General features: G+C 50.0%; 1 protein-coding gene across 3 annotated transcripts in view; it reads right to left on the bottom strand.

Annotated features, from left to right (window-relative positions):
- SBNO2 (strawberry notch homolog 2) overlaps nucleotides 1-15,003 on the bottom strand; it is a 48,852-nt gene that overhangs the window by 24,249 nt on the left and 9,600 nt on the right. For 2 of the 3 annotated variants that reach the window (XM_064396111.1, XM_064396112.1), the window contains exons 4-5: nucleotides 11,824-11,947; nucleotides 647-811 (exon numbers count right to left, since the gene is read on the bottom strand). In XM_064396111.1, the coding sequence (XP_064252181.1) occupies nucleotides 647-811; nucleotides 11,824-11,947 (289 nt within the window). Of the gene's footprint in view, nucleotides 1-646; nucleotides 812-4,491; nucleotides 4,820-11,823; nucleotides 11,948-15,003 lie in introns of those variants that run through there. The other variant, XM_064396113.1, reaches the window with a different exon arrangement.

Here is a 15,003-nt window from a genome sequence, read left to right as displayed (position 1 = left end):
CTGCTCCCATATTTTTGCCTGAGAGTCCCTTAATTTATAATTTATAGCAACTCGGAGGGAGGGGGTTTACATTTTCCATTTCAGGGGAGGCTCCTGCCTTTGTTATGAGAGGAATAGCAGATTTGTCTTTACAAACAAGCTGTGGGTCTGCTGGTAGATAAAACTAGCACTGGGAGATAAAAGAAACAATGGGATGGATTCCACTGATTGACAAATGGAAAAAGATATTTGCTTTTACAAATAAACTTTAGGTTTGCTGATAAATTAAATTAGACATTGAAAGATGAAAGAAACAATGGGGAAGAAAAACCCCTAAATTCCATAAGAATTAAAAATTAAAAGGAGGGTTATACATTAGAGGGAAATCTTTGGTATCAGGCGTATCGGGAAGTCTGTACCTCTCAAGTACCTCAGCCAATGGGGAAAGAGAGAAGGGAAATGCAGCCAGGAAATCAGGATAAAAAAGAGGCTGCATCCTCCAAAAATTTGAGAGATCCCAGTGGATTGCCCCATGGCCTCTCCCTTTATTCAAATAAAGTCAAAAGACTCCTCTGTCTCCTTTTTGGACACAAACCTCTGATGTTTGTGGATTAATTTTCCTAACACTCAGCAGACACCTGTCTTTGGAAACCAAGACAAGCCCTACCTCGATCTGGTTCTGCTGCGGCGTGTTCACATCCCAGAGTGTTGGCACGTGGTTCAGGCTGTCGGCGGGCAGGAAATCCTTGGGATCCGCGATGTCCGACAGGGAATCCGCGGGCGACGAGAAGAGGGAGTTGTTGTTGGAGAGCTCATCGAGGTATGAAGAATCCTGGAACACACAGCCATGGTTGGAGGAGGCAGGATGAGGCCAGAGAGCTCCTTCCTCACCCAGCCAGCAATGGCTGATTTCTTTCTAATTTCTTTCTGCTCAATGAGCGTCTCCGCTGCTCTGCGCTCCAGAGATCCCAGAAATTAACCTGGAACTGAGGACACGCTCTGTGGTGCTGTTTGAAAATCTGCTTCTTGAAAAAGCAGGAAAAGCCCTGGCCAGGAGTGTGGGTACACAGCCAAGGCTGACTTGGGCTGTGCACATCCCTGCACCACGGACTGGGAGAGAGGAGCATCCAACGAGGCATCGCTCAACTCCACTTTGTGCTTGATTAAAAAAGGCTGCTGAGGGGTGCAAAGGCTTCACCTTGACCCCAAAAAGGACTCGAGGATTTCATTCATGTGCAGGGGCCCCCAGAGACCCAGCTACCCCAATCACAGCATGGCTGTTTCACTGCAATTTCCCATGCAGCACTACCTGGAGCCTGTGGGAAACATCCTTCTCCTCCTGGCAGTTCTACACACACAAGCCTGCCAGGAGCAGGGGAAGGAGTGCTGGTGTCACCTGGATTTGAATCTAGGTAAATCCAGGCAGATCTACCAATCCTCTTCCCAAGGGCCAGCCCCTGCCTGGACAAGGAATATGCTTCAGCAACAGGGACCAGGCTCTGCCCTTGCTCTTTTTCTGGTGGCTGGGCTGGATGGTTTGCAACTGTTTTATTTGGTGCCAGCCCAGTGATGCTGTTGGTTTGAGCCACACGGACTTGGGCTCAGAAAGAGCCATCAATCCTCTCACTAACATCAAGCCCATGCCTGGTTTCCCTGTTTCAGGTGGCAAAAACCAAGAACCAATAAGCACACCTTGCTCTGTATTCCTCACTGTGATACAGACCCTGCCCCTTCCCCAGCTCCATCCCGTCACTTCAGCCCTCCTCCCACACCAAACAGCGTTTTCAAATTTTGTCAAAGCAGAAAAACTTTGCTGTTAATTAAGAGCAATGTACTTCCAGCACCAAACACTGAGGTCTGGCAGATGAGCCTCTGTCTGTGAGGGAAGGGTAAATGGACCAACAGGTCTGTCTTGGTGGCCCTAGAGATGCTGCCAGCACGGGTGGCTCCTCACAGCTGTGTCAGCACAGCCCAGCCAGAGCACCAGGCTAACCCAACAGGCTGCTGCCAGGGGCTGCTGCAGCAGGAATCACTGCTCACTTCCAGTAAAGGGCCAATTTCCCACTACAGGCAGAAAGGCAGCCAAAGACTCTTAAAAGTCACTTAGCCCTGCCTGACACAAACCCACGAGCAGCTGAGCCTGGCTGTGCTGCTCCCCAGGGCTTCAGGCCAAGAGCTGGGTCAGACCCCCCCTGTTTGCTAACAAAAGTTATGGGCTTGCAGTGTTTAAACCACTGGGACACATTCCCTTCCCCTTCCTCCCAGGGATGTCTCATTTGGCCAGAGTGTGCCCTGAAGCCATCAGTGCAGGAGCTGGAAGCACTCCAGCAATGGCAGGTGTGATGTGGGGAGTTTGGATTCCTCAGTTACCAACTGGTGGACCTAAAGACTCAGGGAGTGAGGGCAGCACTTCCTGGGCAGCTCCTGCTCCTGATATTTCTGTGGCTATTTTAGGATTACCCAGAAATCAAGGCATCCAGAGACTGAACAGGCACTCAGATTTATCACCTTGGAGTTAAGGGATCCCTGGACTCCATTTCACACTCCAGAAAGCAGAAGAACACTTGGGTGGGTCAGAGTGAGTGCAGGATCCAGATGTTCCCAGATCCCACCCAGTCCCATTGTTGAGACATTTCCAAGCAGGGTTTGTTCACCTGCAAAGGGCACTGACAGAGGCTGGGGAAGGAGGAAACATCTGCACACCCATGTCATGGCAGGGGAGGCTGTGGGGCAGCACAGAGTGGCCACTGGGCTCCCAACAATAGGCAAGGGCTGGGCTGGAATAGCAACAGGATATGGGAAAGCCTCATGACCCAGCCCAAGACACTCCAGCAAATGTCACCCAGACCCTTCCATCCCCAGGGAAAACTCCAGCCCCACCCCTGGGCTGAAATGGGAGAGGAAAGCAGCCCCCAAGGCAGAGGGAGGACAATACTCCTCCTGGAAGTGATGCAGTGATCCCATCCTCTGCCAGCATTCCGAGGCATTAGTCACAAACTTCCAGAATTTCTCATTTGTCTTAACTAATTGCATTATCTAAAGAGCACTAAAGTTAATCACCTGCCAGCTTCCCCACCCCAAGAACTTCCACCACCTCTGTAAATTTACCAAACCCAGGGTAATTGTTTAACACCAGGCCATGGATAACCACAGCCAGTACAAACCATGCCTGGTTTACCTGCTGCAAATGGAAGCAGCTGCCTTGGTGACCTCAGGGAAAAAAAAGGATCATCACCTCACCCAAAAGCCCGTGGTGAGCGTCAGCTCAGGCACAGGGGTTTGAAACATGTAATTTTGTCCCTGTTTCAGATGGATTAATCAGAATTTTAAGTTTTTTTCTCATTAGAAATGTGAGGTTCTGCAGTAACAGCACTTCTGTTTCAGTGGAAGTTGAACTTCTGCACCAGATGGAAGTTATTCTGACAGGCAGGATCTTTATTTCAGATACTTTTCTGCAACTGTTTTTTACATAAATCTTATTCCTGTAATTCAGCATCTCTGTGGCATCCTCTGGACTGGTCCCAGCAGGTCCAGGCCTCTCCTGGGCCAAAGACCCAGAGCTGCAGGCAGAGCTGCAGCTGGGTCTCAGAGCAGAGGACAACCTGATGCTACTGTGGCACATGGTACTTCTGTCATTATCCCAAAACTGAGATTATGACACATTATCTCCCTAGAAAAGATCAGGAAAAAATCAAGGTACCCCAGCCCAGACATTTGATCTTTCTCCATGCCCCTGGGAACAGCTCAGCTCCCTCAGTCAAAACAAAGTGTTAAAAATAATGAAAGAACAGGTGAAGTCTAAATACAGACTGAACAAGCATCCTAAAAATATTTTTTTTTTCCATCAAGCCATCAATAGAAATGGTTTATTTTCTCACAATCCAGACACTGAGGAAACAGTGTCTGCAGAGCAGCTCTGGATGACTGACTGTGCTGCAGAGCACACAGTGAAGAGGGGGTTTTACTAAAAACCCAAAACCCTATCTATACACCCAAACACACACCCACGACTACAGCCACACTGCCAGCCAAGAGAGATTTGGCACCTCAAAAGTCACAGATTAACCAAATTATTATTCAGGAGTGACCGAAGCAGCAGCTGCAGATGATCAATACAAAATCTTTCAGCTGCCAAACCCCAAAGTCTGTCTAAATTTGGGACAATAAACTGACAGTGTGGAGGGTTTAGCTCTGTTGTAAGGGGCTCCCGTTGCACATTAACTTTGGAAATAAAAGCCTTCAAAGCCATCACACCTACACAAACACGGATCAATCCTCAGAGAGCTCCTTCCCTCCAAATTCTACACTCACTGACCGAGTTCTGACTGACTGAATAGCATCCAGCAAAACAGAAATCACATCTTTGGGACAAAAAAAAAAAATCTATTCCCAATACACAACATGGAGAGGTATCACTCCCAAAACTCTGCAGCCACTGCACAACTGTCCTGGTGACCAAACACACGAGGAATTCCACAGAGGAGGAGGAAAGAGGAAAAAATGAGGCTTTACCTTGTAGAGAGATGGGAACTTCAGCCAGAACTGCATTTGGGACATTTTAGAGCAGCATTCGGGGGGCTGTCGGCGCGGGAGGCAGCAGCAGGGGGAGGGTGCTCAGCGGAAAGTGGAGAAAGGTCCATTCACAGCCGGGGCTCATCGGGGGGCTTTAAAAGCCAACATGCAGCAGGCAGAGCAGGGAAAATGGAGACTCGGGGCCCGGCAGAGCCGTCCTGAGCCCGGAGATTTGCATAGACTGTTTAGTCACGACGAGAGGGCTCTTACTTCCTCTAAGTCCAGGGCTGACTTTCAGGAAATGATGCCTGCTTGGTAAGTCAGTGAAATTACTGGCAGTGCGAGGAGAATTACTGTACGTGGTGTAATCCAACCACAGAGCACAGTAAACAGCGCCGGGCTCTGCAGAGCCTCTCCCCGGCCACCCAAAGCCAGACTTTGTCCCCCTGGCAGCCCCTGCTCTGGAATGGGGGTCCTGCCCTCCTGTCCCTACCCACCCCCAGCCCCAATTTCAGGGATGGGTGAGGTGACAAAGCTCATGAGGAGTATTGCCACGTTGGTGTCCCCCCAAGAGCCATGTGCTCTCTTTGTCTCTGGTGTCTGCCCCACCCCAAATCGAGCCTTTAGAAATCCAAAGGAGTGGCCCATTCTCTTCCCTTTCCTCCCTGGATCACTGTTATTTCCCAGAGACCGCTGCCTCCTCTTTCTAAGGCTGTCCCTTTTAACTTTAACAGTTCTGGTAACAGAAATAAGCAAAAATTCTGGTGGGGGAGAGAAAAAGGCATAAAAAGGGACATCTGAAAGAGATGTAAACTTAATGAAGGTCTCCTCCAACACCAGTGGAAATTAAAGGAATCATGCAATGAATCACCCTCCGGAAAATCCCTGGGAACTGTCGTGTTTGCTTTGGGTGCAAGAGGCTCCTGTTTGCTCTTCCCTGGCAGGGCTGGTGGCAGCCCCGGAGCCCGTGGGGTCAGTTCCAGTTTGCCCAGCAAACCCAGCAGTGCACGTGCTGGGAGTGGGGAGGGAGAGGAGCCTGGCTGCTCTGTCCATCCCTGCTCCCAGTCCTTGCAGGCACGGCTTCAAGGGAGCACAGCTCATCCCTGTTCCACCTTTGAGCCAGCATTTGGTGCCTGCTGCTGTGGCTGGCACTGCTGAGACAACTCCTCTTGGGGGCTTGTGCTGGGAACAGCTGGAAAATCCCATTTTATCAGGCACTTCTCTAAAAAGCAGAGCTTTGGAGTGAAAGAAGGCACGAAGTCCCAGCAGGTCCTCAAGAGAGGCGAGCAGACAAAAGCCCTCTGGGGAGAGAGTGGAGCAAGGGAATTCTGCTTTATGCCATCAGATGAGGAAGAGGATGGACCCCTCCAAGGAAAACTCGCCAGGTACTGAGGCTGGAAAACCACCCAGAGGGCAAAAATCTGCAGCAAGACTCATTTCCAAGGGCAGAACCTCTGCAGCACAGGGACTGAGACAATAGTGAGGATCCACATTCCACCCCCAGGAGGTTTTTTCCACAAGCAAATGGCAAAGAAAACCACCTTTTCCTTGGCACAAATGCAGCCATGGCAGGGTCTGCAGTCACGGATGGGGCTGGAGCATGTGCTGGGCTCTCCCTGCTCCCAGCACCCATCTCACCTCCCAGTGGAGGCTGCAAGCAGCACTGCCCTGAGAGCCACAGAAAGTCCTGCAGGGACTGCAGTGACAACAGAATTTGGTTTCTGTGGGCAGCAGGCTCAGGGTGGGGGAAGGCTGAGGGCTCTCAAGGCTGCTTTCCTCTGAATTTGCTGTATTTAAGGGCAGGCTCTGCTGGCCCGTGGCGCAGGTGCTTTAATGACATGTGTGGAGTGAAGAGGCCAAATTAATTTCTGAAATGTCTTAATTAGCAACTTGCTGTGTGACCTTGACTGAACCACTATGTCCTGCCTGAGCCAATCAAGGACTCACAATCTGTGCAACCTTTGGAAGAGCAGGTGGATTATTTCCTCTTCCTTTGCTGTCAGTGGGGCAAAATGCAGACAGGAGAGACCCGTGCTGCCAGAGGAAGTGGGAACACAGCGCAGACACCCAGGGCTGCTGCATTGATTTTGCAAGACCACAGCAGTGTAATCACCAAGGGGAAGATAAACCACTGTGGAAACACCATCTGGAATGTTCCCAACCTGTCCGAGGGGAGAGGCAATCCTGCTCCCCACAATTCACCCAAGAGCACGTGTGCTGACAGGCAGGGACAAGGAAAGCAGGATTATTCCAGCTCTCACATCTGACTTATCCCCTTCCAGCCAAGCCCAGGGAGTCGCTGTGCTGGGGAACTTTCTGCACCCCCTGGCTCAGACCAACTCTGCTTTGAATTAAAGCATCTATTTTCAACCCTGTCCCCGTGGTCTGCTATTGGATTCTATTACCAGCACTTTTAAGAGCACTGAGCATTTCAGACCGGCTTTTCCCGCTTTTGTTGGCTTTGGCAAGGGAGGAGGAGGCAGGGAATGGTGCCTGCCAAGACCCTCAGAAGGCAGATCTCCATCCCTCCTGCCAGGAGTGGACATCACTGCTTGGAGGCAGCAACAGAGATGAAAACCCTCAAGACTAGAATGAGGGGGGGATATCTGAACCCTCCAAGCTCTTTTACTTTTTTCCCCAGGGCCACAGACATCTGTGCTCCTGCAATCCACTGACAACAAAGTATACCTCAAAACCCAAATTATACCTCCCCTCCTCCAGGGAACCAGCTCAGGGTGCCTCAACTGGAGCAGCCCAAGCCTTGGGACAGTGCACAGTGAGTTGTTATAACCACAGCCTTCACTTTCCTTAGGCCAGGCCTGCAGGATGTGTCAGGTACCTCACCCAGAGGGGTTATAAAGTGTTATTACATCAGCCCAAACCCCAAACCTGCAGTGCAGAAACAAAGACTCGAGCACGCAAAGCCACTTGTTCTCCCAAGGCCAAGAGCCAGGTAACTGCCTGCAAATGGATTTTAATGTCTGTGTTCCCTGCAGACATAACTCCAGGACAGCAACAGAAGTTCCAGGAGGATGTTTCTTATTCCAGGAAACTCTTTGTTTCAGCCACAACCAAGTGTTCCATATAATTTAATAACTGTTGCATTGATTTCTCCTAAATCACCACAGCTCTGTGCTCTGCAGCACTTCTAAAAATTAATACTTTTTTAAAGAGCAGGTTAATTTCTCCTCCTGCTTTAACAAGGAAAATTAACAGGAGATTGCAAGGGGCTGGTGGTGAGGAGAGGGCTGGTTTATGATTAACACATGTGGTCAGGAGCCCCCATCCAGCACAGCAGATCAAACAAGGCTGGAACTGCATCTTTACAGTATTACTGAAGGTGACCCTGCCTGGGAGCAGGCAATTCCTCCTGGCCCACAGGATAAATCCACCTGGCCTGACCTCCTCCCTCCAGCCCAAGCACAACCCATGTTTTAAGAAGAGGACCAGAGTTCCTCCCAAAGCACCTACAGCCAGAGCTGCTTCACTGGGGGGAGAAGGAGGATCTGCAGAGTCCCCTGCTCACCCACCATGTCCCCAGCTCCCCCTCCCAGGTTTATTTCCACCATGTCCCCAGCTCCCCCTCCCAGGTTTATCTCCACCATGTCCCCAGCTCCCCCTCCCAGGTTTATTTCTCAGGGCACATGCAGTCAGCAGAGGAGGTTTCTGTATGTTCAGCTAAGTCCTGTTCTGGAGCCACAAACAGCACAAAATCAGGCAAAGGGAACACAGACTGCCAGCAAAGGCCATCAGAGATAACAGAAAGCTCAGGGGAATTAGGCAGAGTCTGTGTTTCAATTAATTCTAAACTGACCAGGGCAGTGAAGTAAAGAAAAATCAGTGGTGGCCATGAGCAGCAGGTATTACATGGCAGGGATGCTTTGACTCTGTAAGGGTCTGGGCATAGACACAGCTCACAGGAACAGCACAGGCCAGAGGAGAAGTTAAACCCTCCCAGATTCAATGTTTTATCATGGCAATTAACAGCTCTCACCACCAGTGTCACAGGACAGCACCACCACAGCCACAGTGCCTTTGCAGAACTGCCCACGAGCGCCAGATCCCAACTCAGCAGCACCTGGGACTGCAGGAATAACCAGCAGGAAGGGAGGGAAGCAATGGAAACCAAACCCTGCTTCTCTCAGGACTGTGATTTGTAAGGACACGTGGGCAGTGCGTAGACTTTTCCATAAGGATGGCACCGTGTGGTTGGGATGAGACTTTGGCTGCAGACAACAGTTCCCAAGACCAGAAATGCTGTCAGACCCAACGTGGCCTCCCAGAACTATTTTCTGAACCTCCACTCAAGCCACTTGTTTATATAAAAAATGCCAACAGATCAGCAAGGATGAATCACCCAGGAGCAAGCCAGAACCCTATTGTGGAGGAAACGAGTTCAAGTTCACATCAGGCTGTTCTGGCAATGCAGCAAAGCACCTTCCCTGCTCAGCAAGGTGAATGGCTCAAACCATTAGAAAATGTGGCAATTCCCACCCTCAGGATCCCCAGGTCAGCAAAGCCTTTGCACTCTGCAGGACCAGGACTCCCAAAACAAAACATGGAAGGATGATGAGAGGAAATGACAGAGCAAAAAGCACCAGAACTCCTGCTCTCCAAACTCTACAGCACATGGACAATCACTGCCACCAACAGAAAGGGTTTGCTACACAAATGCCTCCATCATTTGCTCTTTAGACCTTTCAAATCCTTCTTCATTATTCCTCAAAATTCTGGATTCTGCTACAGGAGCAAAGCCAACAGCCTGTATCCATGTGTGGAGGCAGCACAAGTCCTCACACAAGCACCTGATCCATTTTGCCTGCTCAAGAAGCACAGATTGGATCAGGAATCTCTTACCAGCACCTGCAGCAGACTCCTCATGTTGCCCCTTGGGCTCCACTGCTCTGTCTGGCACGGCTGGACCAGCCCTTGCCACTCCCACCATGGCAGCAGGAAAGTTTGGAAGAGTCAGGTACTTTCCTGTACAGCCACCTGGAAAGATGGAACCAGCCAGCTCCCACCCCTCCTGCATGGCATGTTTCAGCTTCCCAAGGCAAATGTTAATATTTAACAATTTGGTGTCTGGGACAATGAGAAATCAGTAAAGTGGAAAACATTGCTGAAGAAAGGACTGGAAAAGCTTCAGGAAACTCCCAGATGGCTCCAGACTGATACCACTGTCTCCAGTTTGAGACCTGCTGCCCCACCAGAGCCAGGCTCCAACTCTGGCTCCTGTGAGCAGATCTGTGGCTTTTCTCTGGAAGAGCAATGCCTGACGGCTCAGAGACCCCTGGGGTTTATCCATGGCTTCCATGTCAGTGCTCAGTGCATCCTGCTCTGAGTGAGCACCAGGACAGACCGTGCAGGGTGCTCCAAGTCCAAAGCTGAGTGTTCAAGAACACTGGCCTGGCTCCATACTGCAAAATGAGCTGTTAGAGGATAAGTGGAAATGAGATTCCTCTTCCAGAGACAGCCCCACAGGTGAAATAACCAAGAGCTGTCCCTTGGCTCCAGGGAGCTCCAGACACACCCCGGCCCTCGGAGGTACCAACTCCAGCAGGGAAAGCTTGGAAAGCAGAGCTCTAACAAAGCCTGATCCTCTGGTCCTCAGTTTCAGCACACACAGGGTGCCACATCACTTCCCTGTTACCTGTGGAATCTCCAGGGACCAGAGCATGGGCTCACAGACAAGCCATGGAACAGGACAGGAGAGCACCTGAAGCTGCTCTGCTCCTCGTGGGAGCACATGGCACTACCTGGTGGTACAATACCCCAGTGAAGGAACTGGTTTGGCTCTGTTAGGTTCAGACACACTTTGCTGTGTCCATACTGGGGGCAGAACACCTGCAGGCACACTGCAATAGGTGCAGTCTCACTGCAGAAAGAAAGAGTCCAAACAAAAGCCCACTTGCCTAAAATCAACTCACTCCCATCCATGGCTTCCCCTCCCAAAGGATAAGAGCAGCACAAGAATTATTTCTTGCTCTGGGAATTATTTGAGGTCATTCATGCTTGCTTTGTCTCAGAGCTTCCTGCTCTTTCCTCACCCAGCCAACACAAAGCATCTCCTTTCACAGAGAACCTCCAAAAATCTGCTCCTCCAAGTTGGCTGAGATCAATTTCTGTGATGCAGCAGGGAAGGAAGCTGACTGACCACTGAGATACTAGAAAATACGTAAGTTAAAGAAATAATTAAGCTCTTTTCCCGTTGAACTCATCAGCCAAACCCCACCAGACCTGGAGGTGAGACCTGTGGCAGGGACCCCTCTCCCCTTCCCATCACAGCCCCATAAATGGTCTCACAAGTTGATGAGATCACCTTTCTGCCTTGTTCCTCCCACAATTAATTCTGCAGGAGACAGAGATCAATGCTCCTGTGATTCAATTATTTATCTGGTTTAATCCAGCCAGAAAACCCTGACCAGCAGCTGCCCAGTGGTTGCCCTGATGTGAAGCATGGGGAGCTGGATGGGGGGACCACACCAGTGGCCACCCCAAAAAGCACAAACCCCCAGCATCTGCACATCCAAACCTGCAGAAATCAGAGCCCCAAGGAGGGACAAAACCACTCTTTAGTCATACCAAGAAACCAAAAACACAACGAGGGGGAAATTAACACATACACCTGCAGACATCAATGTTTGTATTAATTCCTAGAAAGGATATAGCCTGTCCCTTCTTTATTCCAAAGTCTGCTCTGTCATATCAACTACATGCAGTTTTTACTGACTAATCTTACCAAAAGCCAGTGTAATGTTCCAAAACCTCCATGGAAAAAGCTCCTTCCCACCCAGAGAGATCCCCAAGGTGAGGGAGGTCTGGGTCCCCAGAGACGCCGAGCGACTCGGGGTCACTGTTCATTCCTCCCACACTTCAGCTCTGCAAAAACTGACCTGGCTCCACTCTTGGAATGCTAGGCACTGAGTTGATGTAATCCCTAAATAGTCACGATTCAGGAATCCACCACTTGTAACCAGTGAGAAAGAACATGCAGCACAAGAGGATTTTGGGAGGGAAATAACCAGAGAGTCTGAAGCGTGTTCAGTTCACACTCTGGGACCCTCCTGCAGCCCCCAGCACTGCCAGTGTTTATGCCAAACACCCCTTTAAAAGACAGAAGCTGTTTTACCACAGAGAAGCTCCAACCAAACCATGGACACCTTTCAAATTCCTGGTGTCAGGACTGATCCCAACTGCACACAATTCCTCTCTGGGGCTGGACAAATTTATCACCCATCTCTTCATGGTAAGAAGTAAGGCAACACTGAAAAGCAATCCCCAGCACTCCAAAGCCTCATTTTCCCCCAAAGACATCAGGAACTCTGCACTTACCTGAGGAAAATCCCCATTTTTTGATAAGAAGTCAGTGGGGTCCACAGCTGCATAGTTTGTATCCAAGAAATGTGGTCTGCTGATGGAATCCATATAAAAATCCTGAGGGGGGCTAAAATATTGCCTGTAAGGAAATGGGAAAAGCAGTTACTCCCTGTCAATCCCCAGCACTTCTCAGGTCACTTCAGCCACTGACAGCAGTGAAGATGAAACTTCAGGATGTCACATACAGGAGAGGGACATTATTGGCTATTATCCATAAGAGATGACAAAATTAACACCTCTACCAGTTTTATCCCACTTCCCAAACTCAGCAGTGCAAGAATGCTGAATTAAGAATATAATTCTTGGCAATTTGGGTAGACCAGGAAGGACTTAATAGACAACAATGGTTTGCACCCCATATTTCATCCCTGATGACAAAGATGACAAAGCCCTGGGACGTCCCAGCATGATGGGTGTGGTGGACCTGCCAGTCACACCATGTAAGGACATGAGCTGCAGGGAAACATCACACCTGAATGCCAGTTTAGGCCACAAAACCCCCAAAACAGCCCTATAAATCAGCTCTGACAGGGAAACACCTCTGTTAACCCACCTGGACAGGGGGCTCACCACTCACAGACCCCAAAGGCAGGTTAGAATGGAGGGGTTGGTGACTGGGAAACACAGACAGAACTGCTACCCAGAGAGAGGAACTAGGGATGTGACTGGTGTGAGTTCAAAAGCAAGATCTGTGCTCAGCTAACAAGGGAACAAAGCAAAGATCCTGCCTGCTCCACCAGGGCAGGGCCATGCCAGCTTCCTCCTGCTCCCTGCACCCAGCATCCGTTTCCTCCAGGCAGCCAAGGGCAAAAACTGCACAAGAGCAGCCAATTTCCTTCCTCCTGCCCAGGAGCAGCCCCTGGCCTCTGCTCCACGCCACCTCCTGGTTTGCACAAGCCCTTTCCCTCTCCTGCAGGAGCAAGGAATGTGCTTGGTAATCCTTCCCGTAAGGGGCCGTGCTCCTGCCTGGGCGATTGCCAGCGCCTCCCCGGCGGGATGGTTTCCTCCTGTGGGCAGCTGGATCTTCTCCTGATGCCCAAAGAACTCACGGCCAGAAACTTGAAAAGGGTGCTGAGAGAGGGAGAAAGAGAGTTTGAACAGAACTCCTGCCCAGGAGCTGGGAATGCCAAGCTGCCAAAGGATTATTAAGCAATTAAGGTGCCATGTGTGGCCAGCAGCTCGTTAACGCACCCGGTGAACATTTACATGTGGATTTATGTGCAAACACAGTTATCTCCTCTGATAAATGCATTTTTCCTGTTCGTTTCCCATCACTAAAGACAAAACCCTCAAAAAAGAACAGCTCTTTCCTCCTTTCCTTTTTTTTTGTCTTTTCTGTACTGCCAGGCTTTACCTGTTGCAGAGACACCTGAGACCCTGTGTGAACACAACCTGCACATCCCAGCTCCCACAGTCCAGCCCTGATTGTTGGCTCTTCCTAATCCATCCAAGGAAATTAAAATCTGGGCATAAATTCTGGGAATTCATTATTTCCACACAGGAAAAGGCTGGTTTAAAAGGCTTTCAAGCCAAGGCTGTTGTGGTCTCACCATTTCTCACACGAGGACACAGCTTGGCCAGCATCAAGGAACTAACCAAGGAATAGGAAAACTATTTTTACTGGAAAAGGGAACACCCTCTCCTATTCCCCTGGCACTTTGTGGCCTGGACAAGGGTCAGTCAAGGTAACCAGAAAGAGAGCAAGAGAGCTCCAATCTCCCTGGCCTGCTGTGGAATGACCAGCTCTGCTTAATATTTTGTTACCCTTAATCTTGGTCTTCCAATCTGCCCATGTGAGGCAGGGAGAGCCCACAGCAGCTCCAGGCACTGCTCGGAGATCCTCCTTGGAAAGCCCCAAAATCCCTTCAGTACCTTTGGAGCTGGGCTTTACCTTCCCTTGACTCAGGACTCAAAGGTGTCTCCTCTCATTTGCAGGGCTGGCACAGAGCCATTGACAAGTTTGCTTGAAATAAACTGAGACAAAAATGCTTTAAACTGGAAGAATCAGGTCAGTGAGCCTGTGACAGCCAAGGTGTGAACACTGCCCTGTCCCCACTGCTCAGCCTCTCCGGGGCTTAGTTCCTGGTAAACTGCTCCATGGAAGCTACTGCGGGTCAGCAGCTTCCCTCAGATGCTGAGGGGGTTCACTGGACAACCAAAAACCATCCCAGAAAGGAAATTTATGCTGGTTTAATCACACCAGCTGCCCAAAGAGGAATGCTGCGTTGCAATTCCGCTGCATTCCAGCTGCTCATCCATGACCCAATGCATCCAAAGCCCTTCTGGGCCCATACTCCCACTTCTCTGAGACCTCCCATGTGTGTTTTGGCCAGGCTCCATCCTCTGTCCTCCACTCAGACGTGCAAACTTCTCATCTGAAGGCAGTGGAAGATCAGGGAGAGCTGAGAGGCCGCAGGCTGCCTCGGCACTAGCCTGGCACTTTCCTTCCAGACACCAAACTATGTTTTTCAGAGCCTGCTTTACTATTTCAGCAAGCAATGCTCCATGCAGAGATGGAAAAGGGGCTAAAAACAGCAAGAAAACTGGGGACAAAGCTTTGCTGCAGCTGTGTGACACCTCATCCAACAGCACAACCCCAGATCCCCCCAGCCAGGAACGTGCTGAGCCTCCAGCACCAAGGGAAGCTGAGCTCTGCAGGGATAATTTCCTCAGAAAAGAGCTGAGCTGCTGCTCTTCAGAGCCCTGAACCTCCCTGGTTCTTTCAGAGAGGTTTAATACACTGTTGACATTTGTCAGGTTAAGAGAATCTGAACCCAAGAGGCCACGTTTGGGGTCTTCTAAAGAAATTCCCCAGCACGAAAATGAACTCCTGAAAAGAAACAGGAAAAACCTGCTTCAGGATAAAGGTGTTGCTATGAGAATAAGCCCTGTCCAAACACAGCCACTTGCAAATGAGATTTCTCTGTAAGGATTCTGAAGAAAAACGCGCACCACCTCTAATGCCAGCTGCATTTTTTCATGTTACAGCACGGGCTACAATTACAACTGCCTTTAAAATCTCACTTCTCAATGCTTCCATTCCTTCCAGGATTCCTACCTGTAACCCCCTCACCCTAAATCCACCTAAAACAGAGTCAGTGCCATTTTCAAATACAAAATGCACAGACTTTTTTT

The sequence above is a fragment of the Passer domesticus genome, chromosome 21 (genome assembly GCF_036417665.1).
Source record: "Passer domesticus isolate bPasDom1 chromosome 21, bPasDom1.hap1, whole genome shotgun sequence".
Classification (NCBI taxonomy): Eukaryota; Metazoa; Chordata; class Aves; order Passeriformes; family Passeridae; genus Passer; species Passer domesticus.
This window is presented reverse-complemented; position numbering and strand designations above follow the sequence as displayed.